Consider the following 15,437-nt stretch of genomic DNA (forward strand, 5'->3'; position numbering starts at 1 on the left):
CAGCGAGGGGAAGGCAAGACAAAGGCGGCCGCGCATTGCCCAGGGCACGGCTGGCCTCCGGGGAGGCTCCGGTTCTGTTTGTGCCGGCTGGCGTGGGGGGAAGCTCTCGCCCGGCAGCGTCGCCTCCATCGCCCCTCTGCGGAAGAGCGTCCTCCGCAGGCAGGGGAGCCGGGTGGCTGCCGCCCGCGCGAGGAGGCTCCTCAGGGAGCTGGAGCCAAGCGCGTCGGCTCTGCAAAGGGCCCGGGATGCCGGCAGCGCGGGGACGGAGCCCTGCTGTTACGATGGTTTCGGCAGCGGAAGGGATGCAGAGCTGGGGTGGGCTGCGGAACGGTGAAGGTCCCCGGGGCGCCAGCACGGCGGAGCTGCTACAGGCACTGCTCTGGGCCCGGGGGTGGGTTTTGGCCGTGCCAGGCTGGGGCGGGGGAGTCGGCATCCGTGGCAAAGACCTGGAAATGCCAGGGCTGAGCGTGAACCCAAAATGCAGAGGTGGCTCTGGGCTTGGTCCCCAGCTCTGCCCGGGCGGCGCTGGCAGCCAGCATGAGCTGTGCTGGAGCATCGCCTCGTGGGGACCCTCTGCCCTCCCGCCACCCCAGAAAACAGAGACCCCCAAGGCGAGTCCCTGGCCCTGCCCGCACCAGCCCAGTGCCCGTCTCGCACCCGGGGGGGACACGCACGGCCCAGCCCGGCTCTGAGCCCTGCGGGGAGCGGGACGCCTGGGTTGGGGCTGGGCTTGACGGGAGGTCTGAGTCCTTGGAACCGCTGGGCAAAAGCAGCGACCTCAGGGTGGAGGAAAGGGCGAGTTACCCGGCTGAGGTCAGAAATTCCCTTTAAGGTTTTTTTTTGTTTTTTTTTTTTTTTTTTTTTACTGCAGCTACTGGCAGAGAAGCAAGAAAATGATTGTGCTTTTTACTGCCTGAGCCCTCCAGACAGATATAAACAAGCAGGAGCCAGACCTGGCTTCGGAGGCAGACGAAATCAGAGCGAGCGGGACCCCGGCGCTGGGGGGCATGGAAACGGGGCAGCACGGTTGCGCAGCGAAGCCTGGCAAAGCCTTCCCACGCCCCCGGGCTCCCCGCAAGCGCTTCTCCGCGATGAAGATGTGACGGGAGCAGAAAACGTCCCTGTCGTTTTCGGTGAGGGCAGCGGCCAGGGGCTGCTGGCCACCCCGGCAAATGACAAAACACGAAGGGCGAGCAGCCGGCGCATCAGCCTTATGGCTCCCAGGGGAAGGCAGCAGCCCCCACTGCGCGCCCCCCAGCCCGTTACCCTTGCAGCGCCCGCAGCGACGCTGGGGACCCACAGGGCCGGTGCGAGCGCGGGGGGCTGTGGCTCAGCCGTGGGCCACAGCGAGTGGGTTTGGACCAGGGTGCAGGGCAGAGCACGGGTGGCTCCGTCCCCACGGGCTGCACTTGCGGGGGTGCACGGGGGCGGTGGGGGCAGCCCAGGGCTGTGCCTGGAGGTCGCTCGGTCCCCGAGCTCTGGCTGGCCTGGTCCTCTGCTCTCCCCAAATTCTGGGACTGTGCCTTGCCCGTTCCACGGTGCTGGGGGGGGGGGGGGGGGGCAGCACAGCCTGGGGGGGGGGGGTGGGGGGGTGGGGGGGGGGTGATGGGTGGGTGAGAGGTGGCCCGAGGATGCTAGGGCGGCTGTGGGTGCAGAATGGCTGGGAGATGTGGGGGGATGCTGGAGCGGCCCGAGGATGCTGGGGGGGCCGGTGAATGCTGGGGGAGCTGAGAGGCGGGTGATGCTGGGGGGGCGGGGGATGCTGGGGCGGGGGGGCGAGAGACCCCACGACCACGGGTGTAGAATGGCCGGGGGGGGGCTGGAGGGCAGAGGATGCTGGGGGGAGCCGGTGAATGCTGGGGGGGACTGAGAGGCGGGGGATGCTGGGGGGCCAGTGAATGCGGCCAAGGGATGCTGGGACAGCCGGGGGATGCTGGAGGGGGGGGGGAAGAGGCGGCCAAGGGATGCTGACACGGCCACGGGTGTAGAATGGCCGGGGGGACTGAGAGGCGGGGGATGCTGGGGGGGGCGGGGGATGCTGGAGGGGGGGCGAGAGGCTGAGAGGCGGCCCGAGGATGCTGGGGCGGCCGGGGGGGGGCCGGGGGCGGGGGATGCTGGGGCGGCCGCTCGCTCCATGACATCAGCGCGGCGCGGCCCCGGGGGAGCGGGCGCGGAGCGAGCGGAGCGGAGCGCGGCCCCGGGCATGCTCCCGGAGCCCAAGTATGACCGTTTCCGCGACGAACCGCTGACCGCCCGCATGCCCTCGCCGGCCCCCGCGGCGGGCGAGGAGCCCGAGCCCGGCACCACCTTCTGCGCGCTGCTGCCGCGGATGCCGCAGTGGAAGCTCCCCGGCCCCGCCGGCTTCCTCGGCCGCGGCCCCCCCTCCTCCTCCTCCTCCTCTTCCTCCTCCTCCTCCTCCTCCGCCGCCGCCGCCCGGGAGCTGCCGGCGCCGGGCCGGGCTGGCGGAGCCGCTGCCGCGGGGGCCCCGTCGGCGCTGGCCGCCGTGCTGGGCGCCTGCGAGCCGCTCTGCGCCGGGCCCTGCGCGCTGCCGGGCGGCGGGAGGGCGCGGGGGGCGGCGGCGGCGGGGCGGGCGGCGCGGGCGGGCGCGGAGGAGTGGAGCCGGCGGGGCAGCTTCATCCGCAAACCGGCGCAGGGCTGGCTGCACCCCGACCAGCGGGTGCTGGGGCCCGGCGTCTCCTACATCGTCCGGGTAAGTCCCGGCGCGGGAGGGTGCCGAGCCCCCCCCCGGCCCCACGCGTGACCGGGGCTGGGCGGTTCCTCCCGACCCTCCCGACGGCTACGGGCGGAGCCGCCCCGGTTCGGGTTCCCCCCCGCCACACCGGCTGCCCCACGCAGAGCCCCCCGATTCGGGTCCCCCCCCCCCTTCCCAGTTCGGGCCCCTGGAGGCAGAGCCCCCCGGTTCGGGTTGCCCCCCCGTGATTCATGTCCCCCCCAGTTGCCCCAGGGCAGACACCCCTGGTTTGAGCCCCCTCCCAGCTCCCCCAGGGCAGAGCCTCCCAGTTCAGGTCCCCCCGGCTCCCGCAGCACAGAGCCCCCCAGTTCGGGCCCCCCCCCAGATGACGCAGGGCAGAGCCCCCCCCCGGTTCCCCTTGGCTCCCCCAGGGCAGAGCCCCCTGGTTTGGGCCCCCCCGGGCAGCAAGGGCTGTGTCCATGTCCCCGGTCTGGGTCACAGTGCCATGACCGCAGCCAAGGGGACGTGGTGGGGGTCCCGTCCTGGGCAGCCACCCCCAGCACGCGCCGCTGGTTGCCTGTTTGCCCCGGCACAGGCGGTCCGGCCCCGTTCCGCTGCCCAGGTCGCCTGGCTCAGCCTGGGAAGGACACACGGCCCCCCGAACCGGCCTGGGATGGGGTGGGCCGGGGGCCAGGGGGCTTTCTGGACCGGGGAACCAGCCCCGGGACCCAGCGGCAGCCAGCCCCTACGAGGGCAGCGCGAGCCGTAGCGCACAGATGAGTTTGTCGGGTCTCAGCACGGGGCTGGGCATGCGATGGGGCGTTTTGGGGTGGAGGGTGCCACGCGTTGGGCTGAGAGCTCTGGAGCTGGCGTCCGAGGGGCCCTTTCTCACTGACCCCCGGCTCCGTCCCTCCTCTCCATCGCCTGTGTGACCGTGCCCCCCCCTCCCCCCAGTACATGGGGTGCATCGAGGTGCTGCGCTCCATGAGATCCCTTGACTTCAACACCCGGACGCAGGTCACCAGGTACGGCCCCACGGTCCCCCTCCCCGCACCCCGATGCCACCCCGAGCCCCCGGCAGCCCTAGGTGACTCCCTCCCCAGGGCCCTGTGGAGATGGTGGGTGGGACACGGAGCCAGGGTCTGGGGGAGCCCGGCCCCGCGGGGACGCGGACGAAGGGCACCGCTGCGGATCGATGGGTGGAAAGAGGAGAAGGGAGGTGGCCCTGGCTGGGATTACGTACCGCGGGCCTGTGACGTGGGGACGCTGCGGCTGCGGAGGCCGATGCCCCTGGACCCTGTGGAGCCGCGGGCAGGGAGGTGGCCGGGAAGGGGCCCGGGGGTCTGCAGCAGTAACCCAGCGGGGGCCGTGGTTTGCAGGGAAGCCATCAACAGACTGTACGAGGCCGTGCCGGGCGTGAAGGGCGTCTGGAAGAAGAAGGTGAGGGCCCATCCAGCCCGTCCCTCCCTGGGCTCCTTCCTGGGGCTGCTGGGGGTGCCTGCCCTCTTTGCCTCCTTCACCCCAGGAAGCCTGGTCGTGGGGGGCTGCATCGCCCCCATGCTCCTCTTCCCCCCGTCAGGCTCCCAACAAAGCCCTCTTCTCCATCCTGGGCAAGAGCAACCTCCGCTTCGCCGGCATGAGCATCGCCGTCAACATCTCCGTTGACGGGCTGAACCTCATGATCCCCACCACGCGCCAGGTGAGAGCCGTCCCTGGGGACGCAGCCCCACCGCCCAGCTACCTCCCGCCCCACGCTAACCCCCTCCGCGGGCCGTGTGTCCCCCCGGCAGATCATCGCCAACCACCACATGCAATCCATCTCCTTCGCCTCCGGTGGGGACACGGTGAGGACTTGGGGGGCTGCCCGTCCCGTGGCCGAGCCGAACCGCGGAGCAGCCTGGTCCCGCGGCAGGACGTGGCGCTGGGGCCGGGGCTGAGCCCTTCCGCTCACCCTGGTCCTGCTCCCCGGGGGGACGCAGGCCCTGAGCTCCCCCTCTGCCCTCAGGACACCACGGACTACGTCGCCTACGTCGCCAAGGACCCCATCAACCAGAGAGGTGACGCTGGCATCTGCGAGCTCTGCGGAAGAGGAGGGATGCGCTGGGCGATGAAGGCTGGAGGAGGGGCTCCCTCGTGGGGGGCAGGAGGGGCGGCTCAGGGGGTCCCGGGGAGGTGATGAGGGCGCGGGGGAATCACTCGAGCCGTCTGTCCGTCTGTCCGCAGCCTGCCACATCCTGGAGTGCTGCGAGGGGCTGGCGCAGAGCGTCATCAGCACGGTGGGACAGGCCTTCGAGCTGCGCTTCAAGCAGTACCTGCACAGCCCCCCCAGGGTGGCGGCACCCCCGGACAGGTGATGGGGCCAGGGGTCCTGCCGCAGCCCCACACCCCCTGTCCCGGGCAGGTCACCAGGCTGGGGGTCGTGCTGGGACCCCCCCTCCCTGCCGGGCACGGGGAGGGGTCCGAGCCGGGTGGGGTGTCCCCAGCTCGCCCGTCCCCGCTGCAGGGCGCTGGGTGCTGAGGAGTCGGCCTGGGGGGAGGATGAGGAGGGGGCCGAGCATGATTACTACAACAGCATCCCGGGGAAGGAGCCGCCGCCGGGGGGGCTGATCGACTCCCGGCTCCGGCACGGCGCGGTCTTGGGCCACATCCGCACTCAGCCCTCCGGCTCCGGCCCCCCCAGCCAGGTGAGCCCCTGGGGTCGCTGCCGGCCCTGCCGTGGGGGTCCTGGCCAGGTGCCCCCCCGACACCCTCGCTGTCTCCTCTCCCCAGGGTGGATTTGCAGCCAGGCGAGACCTCAGCAGCCAGCCGGGGCCACCCTGGGACCTGGAGAGCCAGGGTGGGTACCGCTGTGGGGGGGGGACACCGCGAGTGGGGGTCCCCGTGGCTCTGCCCTGCCCGGGCTGGCGGTGATGCCCGGTCCTCGCAGGCCAGCCCTGCGACGGGTACCTGCAGGCGGACGGCCACCCCCTGGGCCCGCGGGACTACGAGGAGCACATGTACGTGAACACGCAGAGCCTGGACGCCTGGGAGCCGGAGGCGGCGGCTCGCGGGGCGCCGGAGGAGAGCCCCAAAAAGGACCTCTTTGATATGAGTAAGCCGCTGGGCTGGGGGGTGTCTGGCTGCAGAGGGGCCGAGCCGTGCCGGTGGGCTGCCCAGCGCCGTGCCACGGCCCCGGCGGTGCCCGTGCTGGCTGCTGAGCCCTGAGCTGAGCACTGGGGGCCACAAATTGGGGCCCCATCCTCGCCCACCCCTGTGGAGGGAGCAGGGGGGCAGCGTCCCCTCCGTGCCTGGGTGCAGCGTCGTGCCCGGGGTGTCTATGGCGCAGAGGTGGGTCCGGCCGTAACCACACAGCACCCCAGCCCTGCTCTGTGGCCAAGGAGGGGTGACGCCTCTGCACCCCTGGCTCCCGCAGGGCCGTTCGAGGACGCCCTGAAGCTCCACGAGTGCATTGCGGGGAGCGGCACCGGCCCCCCCATCGAGGACCAGTGGCCGAGCCCCCCGACGCGCAAGGCCCCCGTCGCCCCCACGGAGGAGCAGCTCCGACGGGAGCCGTGGTACCACGGGAAGATGAGCCGGCGGGACGCCGAGCGGCTCCTGCAGACCGACGGGGATTTCCTGGTGCGGGACAGCCTGACCAACCCGGGGCAGTACGTGCTGACCGGCATGCAGAGCGGGCAGCCCAGGCACCTGCTGCTGGTGGATCCTGAGGGCGTGGTAAGGGCATGGCACGTGCGGTGGGCGACAGGCGACGGGCCGGACTCAGGGGTTGTGTGGAGACCCCATGGCGGAGGCAGCTCCGCTGGGTTCAGGACCGCTGTGCCTCCCCCTCAAGGTGAGGACCAAGGACGTGCTGTTTGAGAGCATCAGCCACCTCATCAGCCACCACCGGCAGAACGAGCAGCCCATCGTGGCCGCCGAGAGCGAGCTGCACCTGCGCCAGGTTGTCCGGAGGAAGCAGTGATGCCGGGGTACGTGAGCCCCCAACCGGCTCCGTCCTGGCGCACGGAACGGGTCTCTGGGTGATATGGAGCAAACGGGGTTGGGGCTGGTGCTGGGAGCCTCATCCCAGGGCTGCCAGGGTGGGCTGGGGCGAGCGAGGTTGGCGTGTGCGCATCCGTGTGCGTGCAGATCTGTGTGCGCATCCGTGTGCATGCGTGCACAGGTGCGTGAGGGGCAGCTGGGGGACCAGCCCCTTGCCCACAGAGCCTGCCTCTCACCCAGCGCTGCTGCTCAGGACCCAACTCCCCGCCTTGTTCCCCCCGACATCTGGGGGGGGTTCCCCTCTGCTTGGGCTCCTGGCTGGAGCCCCCAGCTTGGCTCTGCCCGTGAGGCTGGGCACAAACGTCTCTAGGAGGCCGGTCCTGCTGGATGTCCCTGTTGCTCCCGCATTTCCAGCTGGATTCTCCCCAGGAGCGGCTGCCAGATGAGGCTCCCAGCGGCCCCAAGCCCCTGCAGCCTTCCCCGGGCCGGGGCCAGGATGAAGCTGCCGCGGGGAAGGCGCAGAGCGGGACTGAGCCACTGGCACCGGCTCATGAGGCCGGGGCTGCTGGGAGGTGAGGGGTCCCACGGCCCCCGGGGAACCCCCCCGGCCGGCTCGGGGCTTCGGCAGGTTTTTACAGCGTACACGTCCCCTTCTCCAGCGTGTCCAGCTCTGGGTGTGGGTTCGTGCTTTGGAATACGTTTCTAATTAAACTTGGAAGTGAACAAGGCGCCTGGGTCGTTCGTTCCTCCCAGCCCCGGGCACGGTGCTGGGATGGGGCTGCCGCTGCCGGCTCCTGCGCCCAGGGCCTCAACGGGGCCAGGGATGCAGAGGGGGCTGGGACGGTGTCTCCATCACCACCAGCTCCTGGCCGGTCCCGCATTGGCCGTGGCAGCCTGTCCCGTTCTGGCTGGTCGCACTTGCCCCCGTTAATTATAATTAAAATACGCACACATCAACAGAATGAAAAAAAAAAAAAAGAATTCCCCGCACAAAATCAAAATAATATCCTCAGAACACCAACGGCGGGTCTGGCACCAGCCCCGGCACTGGGGCTGGCTCCGGGGTTCAGCCGGGTCCCCGCCGCTCGCCCTGCCGCAGGTTGGTGCCGCCAGCAGCGGGCTGGCCAGGCGCTGGCTGAGTCAACGAATAAAATAATCCCCTAAATAAAGCCCGGTAACGAATGTGTCATTTTCCATTGATAGCTGAATACCTACAGGGACGCGGCGCTTCCGTCTCAGCTGCTATTTTTTGTCATGTAGTAATGCGTCTGCAAAGATAATTGCGCCGTTCTCTCAATAGCAAAGGCGGCGAGAGCACGGACTTTCTTCTTTTGCCGCCGGAGAAGGAGCCCACGCCTTTCACCGGCTGCTGCGGGCGCTGCCGTCGGGCGCCCGAAGGGCTGCCGGAGGATTTCTCGTAGGGATTCAGCTGCTTTGGTTGAGGCTGGCGTGTGCTGCCAACGGCCACGGGCTGCGGGGCCGCTGCATGGGGGGCTCAGGGACCCTCCTGGAGAGGGTCCCGCTGTGGGGCAGCGCCCCACGGCCGGCGCAAGGGCAGGACCCTGCAGTGGGAGGTGGGCTGGGAGCTGCACAGCAGCGTTTTTGAAGAAAAAACGACCAATTCAAACAAATGTGAGGCCTTTTATTGAGTGAAGTACGGATGTGAATGATGCAGTCAGAGAACCATGGAGTGCTCCCATCTGAAATCGGATTTCTGTCCCTGTGCTCCGCACCTCCAGTGCGGCCCCACTCTGGACTGGGCCGGGGGCAAGGGAGAAAGGGTCTGGGGCCGGGCGGTGGTGGAACAAAGCAGATCAGCAACATGTGTGCTGGAACCGCGGGTGGCTGCTGGCGTGTTTGGAATAGCAATCTGTAGGCTCCAGAGTTAACGCCGGGCTGCAGAGGAAAGCGACTTGCCTCCCAGCGCTGCTCCTTCGGCCCGCGTGACAGCGGGGAGGCTGAGGGGTTTTGGGAAGGTTTGGAAGCCACAGAAGAGTGGCTGCAGAGGGACGTGGCCTCCTTGCTCTCCCAGGGCCTTGGGGATCTCGCTGCCTGACCACCCCTCCGCCTGTCTCCAAACGTGCTGACAACCAACGCTGCCCAGTTCAGTTTTTCTGGACAGAGGGGCAAGAGTCTCTGCCACTGGCTCTCAGGAAGTTTCGCAGAAATAACTCACCAGCTGGAGAAGAGATGTGTGCAGCACTCCTGCCCGTGCCCAGGATCCCGGGGGCCCTGGCGCCAGCCCCTTCCCCTCATGGGGCTCTCTCCTTCCCAGCTCCCGGCATGATGCCAGCTCCACCTGCCCTGCCAGCGTCCCCAGCATCTGGGACCTCAGCATCTCTGCCCAACCACTGCGGCTCCTCTTCTGCCTCAGACCTGGAAGCCCTGCCCCGAGCTGAGCCCAGGCAAACTCAGTGCAGGCAGCAGGCAGCTCCCAGCACCCTGCGAGACGGCTGGCCCCGAGCCGAGCAGGCAGGGCTGGCCCAGCTCTTTGTTATCTCAGGGGAACTCAACCATTTCTGCACCTTGTTTACCCATCCTCGTGCAGCGCAGAGGAAAGGCAAACACTGGCCTTTTGTTCACCAGCCTCCTCTTCCCGTAAGCCTCATCCTCTCCTGGGGCTCCATCTGCTCCCTTCCCCTCCACGGACCCTCCAGGGTCCAGCCAGGCCATCGCCATCCCCCTTTCCCTGCCGCTGCCCCCAAGACATCCCTGCCCAAACCCCTCCGGGTCCTGGCTCTTCCCGCTCCGTTCGGAGGGTCCCGGCAGCTTTTCCCAGGTGGGCTCCTGTGCCAGCGAGGGGCAGCCGTGCTGAGGGTCCCGCTGCCGGTGAGGGTCTGCCGTTGGCCTGAGCCGCTGCTCTCCACCTGGCAGAGCAACGTGCCAAAAAAGTCTGGCCCTCGCTCTGGCTCGGCTGTCGAAAATCGGGGTGCACCCACGTCCCCAAGGCCACAAATCCATGCGGCACCCGGCCTGGGGCCAATCACCCTGGTTCGAGAGTTGCCCCAGCAGCCCCGCTGCCCCCAGCACCACCCGGGCCGCATCCTGCCCACTGCGCTCCCTCACCAAGTGCGGGTGGGGGTGCGTGACTCCCCTCCCGCTGAGCTGCCAAACCCCACTTCACCCCCCCGGCGAGCCCTCGAGCTGCGGGGCCGCTCCGTACCCCGCACCCGGGACGGGAGGGCGCTGGGGGGCACAGGGCTGCTGCCGTCCCGCTTTCGGCTCAGGACCCCCGGTTCCCGGTCCCGGCGCTCCCGTGGGCAGGAGGGATCGGGCGTCCCGGGCCGGACCCCCGCAGCCCCCCCCCCCAGCCCCGGCCGGGCGCGGCGCGGGGAAATGCGGGGGCGCCGCGCTCGGAGGATTACGGCGGCGGCGCGGGGAAGGAGCGGGGCCGCCGCCGCCGCCGTATAAAAGCGCGATCGCGCCCGCCCCGCCCGGGCTGCGGCGGCGGCGGCGGCTCCGCTCCAGGTGCGGCGGCTCCCGGCAACTTCCCGCTCGCGGCGGCAGCAGCGGCAGCAGCGGCGCGTCCGGTAGCGGCTCCTCGGTGCGCCGCGACCGCCCCGTCCCGCCCCCCCCCACCGGGCTGCCCGTCCCCCGGGCTCCGCGTCCCCCTCGGTGCGCCCGGTCCCGTCCTGTTCCACCCCCCCACCCCCCCCCCACCGGGCTCCGCGTCCCCCGGCGCGGCCGGTCCCGTCCTCCCCTCCCACCCCGGGGTCCGCGTCCCATCCCCGTCACCCCTCACTCGCCCCAGGCTGGAGGGTCCCGGTGCCCATCGGTGCGGCCGGTCCCTTCCCGTCCCCTCCGCCCCCCCGGGGCTGGCGCGTCCCCGTGTCTCCCGACGCGGCCGGTTCCCTCCTATCCTTGTCCCCGTCCCCCCCCGGGCTGGCGGGTCCCCGTCCCCCGGTGCCGCCGGTTGGCCCCCAAGCTGACGGCTCCGGTGCGCGGTCCCCGGTGACAGCCTTGCCCCTCGGGTCTCTTCCAGCCCCGCGCCCGGCAACATGTGGCTCCTGGAGCGGCTGCGCGGCGTGGCGGAGAACGGCGGGGCCCGGGGCGCGGGGCAGGAGGATTCCCCGCGGGGGTCCCGCTACAGCAATGTCCTCACCCCCGACAAGATCCCCGACTTCTTCATCCCACCGAAGCTGAGCGCGGCGCCCGCCGAGGCTGAGGGCTCCGAGACCCCCGCAGCGCCCGCCCTGGGCCCCTCGTCCTCGGAGCAGGACCTGGCCGGACGCAAGCCCCCGCGCAGCCCCCGGCCATCCAGCCGTTCCCGCTCGCGGGCCGCCAGCCGCCACATCATCCAGATTGAGAGCGCCGAGGACTGGACGGCCGAGGGGGGTTTCGGCACCAACGTGGACCCGCAGGCGCAGACGGCCATGTCGCTGCCCTACGTGCCCAAGGCGCAGACCTCCTACGGCTTCGCCACGCTGGTGGAGAGCCCCCACACGCGGCGCAAAGAATCGCTCTTCCACAGCGAGCACAGCAGCCTCTGCCCTTCGCCGGCCACCTCACCCAGTGCCCAGCGCAGAGCCAAGCTCAACGGCGAGAGCGGGCCCCGGGCGCCCACTGACCTGGGCGCAGCCCTCATGCACCCCGTCCGCTACTTCAGCGGCGGTGAGAGCGACACGTGCTCCTCGGCCGAGTCCTCGCCGTTCGGCTCCCCGCTGCTCTCCCGCTCCGTCTCCCTGCTGAAGATCTTCAGCCAGGAGAGCCAGTCCAAGGTCATCAAGCTGAAGCACTCGGTAGCCCGCAACAGCTCGCTGTCCACCGACGACAGCTCGGCCGACACCAGCCCCAGCGCCCAGCGCCGCGCCAGGAGCGCCCCGGCCGGGGGGCAGCCGCCCGCCGCCCTGCTGCCCCTGGACCTGCCGCCGACCCGCGACCGGGAGCACAGCCTGCGGCTCAGCCAGGGCGGCAGCCTGCGCCTGACCGCCGAGTACGACCCCTCCAACGCCCGGCTGCGCGTGCGGCTGGTCTCCGCCGAGGACCTCTACGACGCCCTGGTCGACCTGCGCAGCATCAACTGCTGCGTCTCGCTGTGCCTCAACCCTGGGAAGCTGCAGAAGCAGCGCAGCACCATCGTCAAGAACAGCCGCAACCCTGTCTTCAACGAGGACTTCTTCTTCGACGGGCTGGGCCCCGGCCACGCCAGGAAGATGTCCCTGAAGCTCAAGGTGGTCAACAAGGGCAGCAGCCTTAAGCGGGACACGCTGCTGGGGGAGAAGGAGCTGCCGCTCACCGCCCTCCTGTCCTGCCTGTAGGCGCTTGCTGCCAGCCCCCGAGGGAGCTGCCTGCCCGTGGGGCTGGGGCGAGGGTGGGGGGCTGGCCCTGGTTTGGAAGGGCCCCTTGGAGGAGGGACGGGGCTGTGGCAGAGCGCAGAGGTCCCCGAGGGCTGGCGCTGCCATGGGGCTCCGCCAGTGCCAGCCCTCCCCGTGGCGGGGCAGGCAGGGCCGGCAGCGGCTCCCCTCTGCTCCCTCCCGCTCCTTCCCGGAGCCCAGCGGGGAGCCAGCGGCCCCGTCTCCACCGGGAAGGACGGATGTCACCTGCTGGGCTCTTCCCTCCCCGGTGCCCGTGGCCTGCGGCCGGCCAGCGCGAAGGTTGGAGGTGGGTAGATCTCTGTAGCATCCTTTCTGCTGCCTCTCTGAGCCCCAGCTCCTGGAGTCGGGTGATGGCGTCGCTCTCAGCTTTAATTTCAAAGACAAGTTTCTGGTCTTGGAAACTGCAGAGAAAATACTGCAGAGGTGACCCGAGAGCGGGCCAAGGGCGGTGACCCTGGGGGATGAGTCAGGTTTGTGGGTTTGAGCCTTTCCTGGGCTCTTCCCAGCCCTGCGGGACTGCACAGATGCGTGCGTCAGCTTGGTCTGACACCCGCAGCCTCCCGGGACGCCCTCACCGCCCACCCCCAGCCGTGTCCCCTGCTGCTGATCCTCTGTGGGGAAACTGGTCCCAGAGCTTCAGGGGCTTCGGGTTCGCCCACATCCAGGAGGCTCCCTGTGCCCGTCCCCTGCCCGCGGGGGAGGGAGCTGCGGGGGGCTGGCGCTGCCATAGGGGAGCCTGGCACCCCTCGCCCTGGGCACGCGGGTGGTCCTGAGCGGCGTCCTGGCCGACGTGCTTGCTGACAAAAGCCGAGGTGACGGGAGCAGCCCACCCTGGGCGCTGGTGGCATGGCTGGCGCTGGGGACATCCCCAGGCGGCGCTGGGCAGGGGGACGGGCTGTGGCCGAGGCTCCCAAACCCCCTGCCCTCCTGCGCCGGCGGGGGCTCGTGAGCAGCTGCACCCACCGGACAGCAGGCATGTGTCCCACGGAGCCCCTGTGCCCGGCGGGACCCGGCTCCCCGAGGGGACTGGCGGTTTCCCTTTGGGGCAGAGTGGGGGTGCTGCCACCCCCTCCCCATCCCTCCCTGCCGTCCTCGAGGGCCCGGAGGCAGCGGGAGCGGGGGAAACGGCGGCTGGGGCATCTCTGCGGGCGGCTAAAACAGGCGCCGTGTTGTTGCTTGGCGTGGTGTCGCCCATTGCATCGGGCTCTGCATGTTCCCGCGGAAGGGAGCGGAATTCGCGGCGCTCCTGTCCCTGCCCGTTGCAGCACGCGTGGCCGCACACGCACACGCGTGTCCCTCTGTGTTAACCTCTGTCGGTGGCAGTTGATGTTCCTTCCTTGTCCTTTGCAGCAGATGGCAGATTTCGGTGTTGGCTATTTATATCCGAGGCTGATCTTTTCCCAGCGTGTTTTACTCGTCTGTAAATCCGTTCCAGGTACGCGAGGCATGGTTCCGATAGCGCGGTGTTTGCATGTCGGGGGGATTTGGGGTGATCGTGGCTGTTTGTCGAGCTTGTGGCTGAAAACAAACCGTGCAGGACATAAGGAGCAGATGCGTCCCTCCTCCGCGGGGGATTTTCCCACCGCTCCCCGAGGAGCTGAGGCGGGGGATGCTCCCGGCCCCCCGCCTGCCCTGGGGGGGCTCTGGGGAGGGTGGGATGGGGAAATGGGCTGAGGGCCAGCATCCTGCCCATGAGCAGACCCTTCCCCAGCTGGCTGCTGCCCGACAGCCCTGTGCAGCCCTCCCTGGGGTGCTGCGGTCCTTGGGGTGCTGCACCTGCAAGGGGCTGGGGGGGACCCAGGCATTTCTGGGGCTGGGGGGCCCAGCAGGCTGCGAGGGGAGGGGGAACAGGAGCTGGGTGAAGATTATTTTTGGTGCTGTATGAGAGCGCTGGGGGGGTGACGCAGCCCCCACGGCAGAGCTGTGTGCCTTTGGCTTTGGGGAAGGGGGATGCTGAGAGCGGGGCCCTGGGGCTGCTCGCTTCCTTGGTTGGAGACCAGAGGCTAGGGGGGCTTGAGCTGCCCTCCCCCCCAGCCTCTCCCAGGGTTGGCGTTGGGGCGTGTGGGTGCTCGTGAGCCCCGGGACACGCTGCTGTGAGCCCCTCTCCCGTGATGGGCGGCGTGGGAGCTGGGACCGAGGCCGGGCTGGGTCTTTCCTCCCTTGTAGCTCTTTTCTACTGTTCCTGCTTTGATATTTCTGTGGCTGGATTTAATGATGCATTTTTGGAGTGAAACAATATATTAATACCTGAATGGAATGTCTGTTTACAGATGACTTCCCCTTTTTAGTGCAATAAAGTCATTTCTAAAAGAGATGCCGGTGGTGCTGCGGCTCCTGGTTTCCCCTTTGCCGTCCATCGCTGTGGCCGCAGCAGCCCCCGGCCCCCCGGCGTCTTCCCCGCTGGCTCCCCGTGCCGTGAGGGGTGGGGGGAGCGGAGCTGGGACCCTGGGACTGCCCAGCCCCGGAGCAGCGCCCGCTCTTCTGGGTTGGTGCTGCCCATTTCCCATTTTGTGGGGGCTCAAAGCGCTTCCCCGGTGCTGCGGATCCGCCATGGGGTGAGGCAGCGATGACGGATGTCACAGTGGCTTTGTGCTCCCTGTTGGGACACAGCTGGGACCCCCCCCGCCCAGCTGTCAGCGTTCAGCAGGTTACCCCTGGGTTTTTTTTTATTTTTTTTTCCATCACTTTCCATTTCCAAATCTGTTTTTAACCAGCCACTGCTGAAGAAAAGAGGGAGGTCTGTCTGTTACCTAAATGCCATTTTAGTGATTTCCACCATCCTAATAATTTGTCATTTTTGGTAGAAATAAAGGCTGGGAGCGCTAAACAGATCCGCCCTCTCTCCTCCTGCCCCCACAGGGGCAGCGAACGCAGCACGGCGAGAGCTTGGCAGGTGCCAATAATTTAAGCAGGGTTTTTTTCTAGAGGTGTAAAGCTAGAGCAGTTAGCGATAAAATGAGGCTGATTAAGTTAGCCTGAACCAGAGTGGATGGGGTCAGCCTGAACACACAAAAAATCCCTGGAAAGTGTTCAACACTCAACGCACTGGAAGCAGTCGGAGGGGTGGAGAGGGGCGTCTTGCGGGGGATGATTTAGCTCTGAATTTTTGAGTCAGCGTGGGAAGGAAACGCGGCTGCTTCTCTGCTCCCTGGGCTGGACCTGGGAGGGCTGGGGTCGGGCTGAGCCGAGCCTCTGAATGGGGAGATGCTGGTGGGGGAGCCGGGGGGGTGGGGAGGGGGGGGGATACCTCCCCTGGCCACAGCGCAGCCGCTCCGGATGGAGGGTGCTGGGCGGGAGCCTGAGGGCAGCGATGCCTGTGCTGAGGGATGCTCGAGCCCTGGGACCTTTCCCCCCGTGCTGGGGTTTCTCTGGTTGGGGGGCTGCCACAGCGGCACGCGGGTCGTGCTGGGGACGGCGTGGCGCGCGTTTGGGCGGCACGATCCATGCAG

At 68.9% G+C, this 15,437-nt stretch overlaps 2 protein-coding genes across 4 annotated transcripts; both read left to right on the top strand.

Moving 5' to 3' along the window:
• Positions 1-2,134: 2,134 nt before the first annotated feature.
• On the top strand, positions 2,135-7,401 carry SHC2 (SHC adaptor protein 2). Of its 2 annotated transcripts, none has more exons than XM_086767186.1 (13): positions 2,135-2,710; positions 3,647-3,717; positions 4,072-4,132; positions 4,272-4,391; positions 4,483-4,536; positions 4,698-4,749; positions 4,916-5,042; positions 5,196-5,376; positions 5,462-5,528; positions 5,619-5,783; positions 6,105-6,406; positions 6,525-6,660; positions 7,088-7,401. In XM_086767186.1, the coding sequence occupies exons 1-12, from the start codon at positions 2,135-2,137 to the stop codon at positions 6,651-6,653; spliced, it is 1,905 nt and encodes a 634-aa protein (XP_086623312.1). In that variant the 3' UTR covers positions 6,654-6,660; positions 7,088-7,401. The 2 variants fall into 2 exon arrangements, with proteins under 2 accessions (XP_086623312.1, XP_086623313.1); XM_086767187.1 differs by having other exon boundaries at positions 7,103-7,401.
• Positions 7,402-10,139: 2,738 nt separating this feature from the next.
• On the top strand, positions 10,140-11,947 carry C2CD4C (C2 calcium dependent domain containing 4C). 2 transcript variants are annotated; one of them, XM_086767195.1, is made up of 2 exons: positions 10,140-10,217; positions 10,656-11,947. In XM_086767195.1, the coding sequence occupies exon 2, from the start codon at positions 10,672-10,674 to the stop codon at positions 11,929-11,931; it is 1,260 nt and encodes a 419-aa protein (XP_086623321.1). In that variant the 5' UTR covers positions 10,140-10,217; positions 10,656-10,671; the 3' UTR covers positions 11,932-11,947. The 2 variants fall into 2 exon arrangements, with proteins under 2 accessions (XP_086623321.1, XP_086623322.1); XM_086767196.1 differs by having other exon boundaries at positions 10,161-10,203.
• Positions 11,948-15,437: the final 3,490 nt, after the last annotated feature.

This window comes from Chlamydotis macqueenii, chromosome 26 (assembly GCF_036417535.1).
Source record: "Chlamydotis macqueenii isolate bChlMac1 chromosome 26, bChlMac1.mat, whole genome shotgun sequence".
NCBI classification, from domain to species: Eukaryota; Metazoa; Chordata; class Aves; order Otidiformes; family Otididae; genus Chlamydotis; species Chlamydotis macqueenii.

Coding starts and splice junctions, on each gene's coding strand:
- SHC2 (XM_086767186.1), top strand. CDS start 2,135: ATGACATCAGCGCGGCGCGGCCCCGGGGGAGCGGGCGCGGAGCGAGCG. Junction 4,133..4,271: donor AGGGCGTCTGGAAGAAGAAG/GTGAGGGCCCAT, acceptor TCCCCCCGTCAG/GCTCCCAACAAAGCCCTCTT. Junction 5,043..5,195: donor GTGGCGGCACCCCCGGACAG/GTGATGGGGCCA, acceptor TCCCCGCTGCAG/GGCGCTGGGTGCTGAGGAGT.
- C2CD4C (XM_086767195.1), top strand. CDS start 10,672: ATGTGGCTCCTGGAGCGGCTGCGCGGCGTGGCGGAGAACGGCGGGGCC.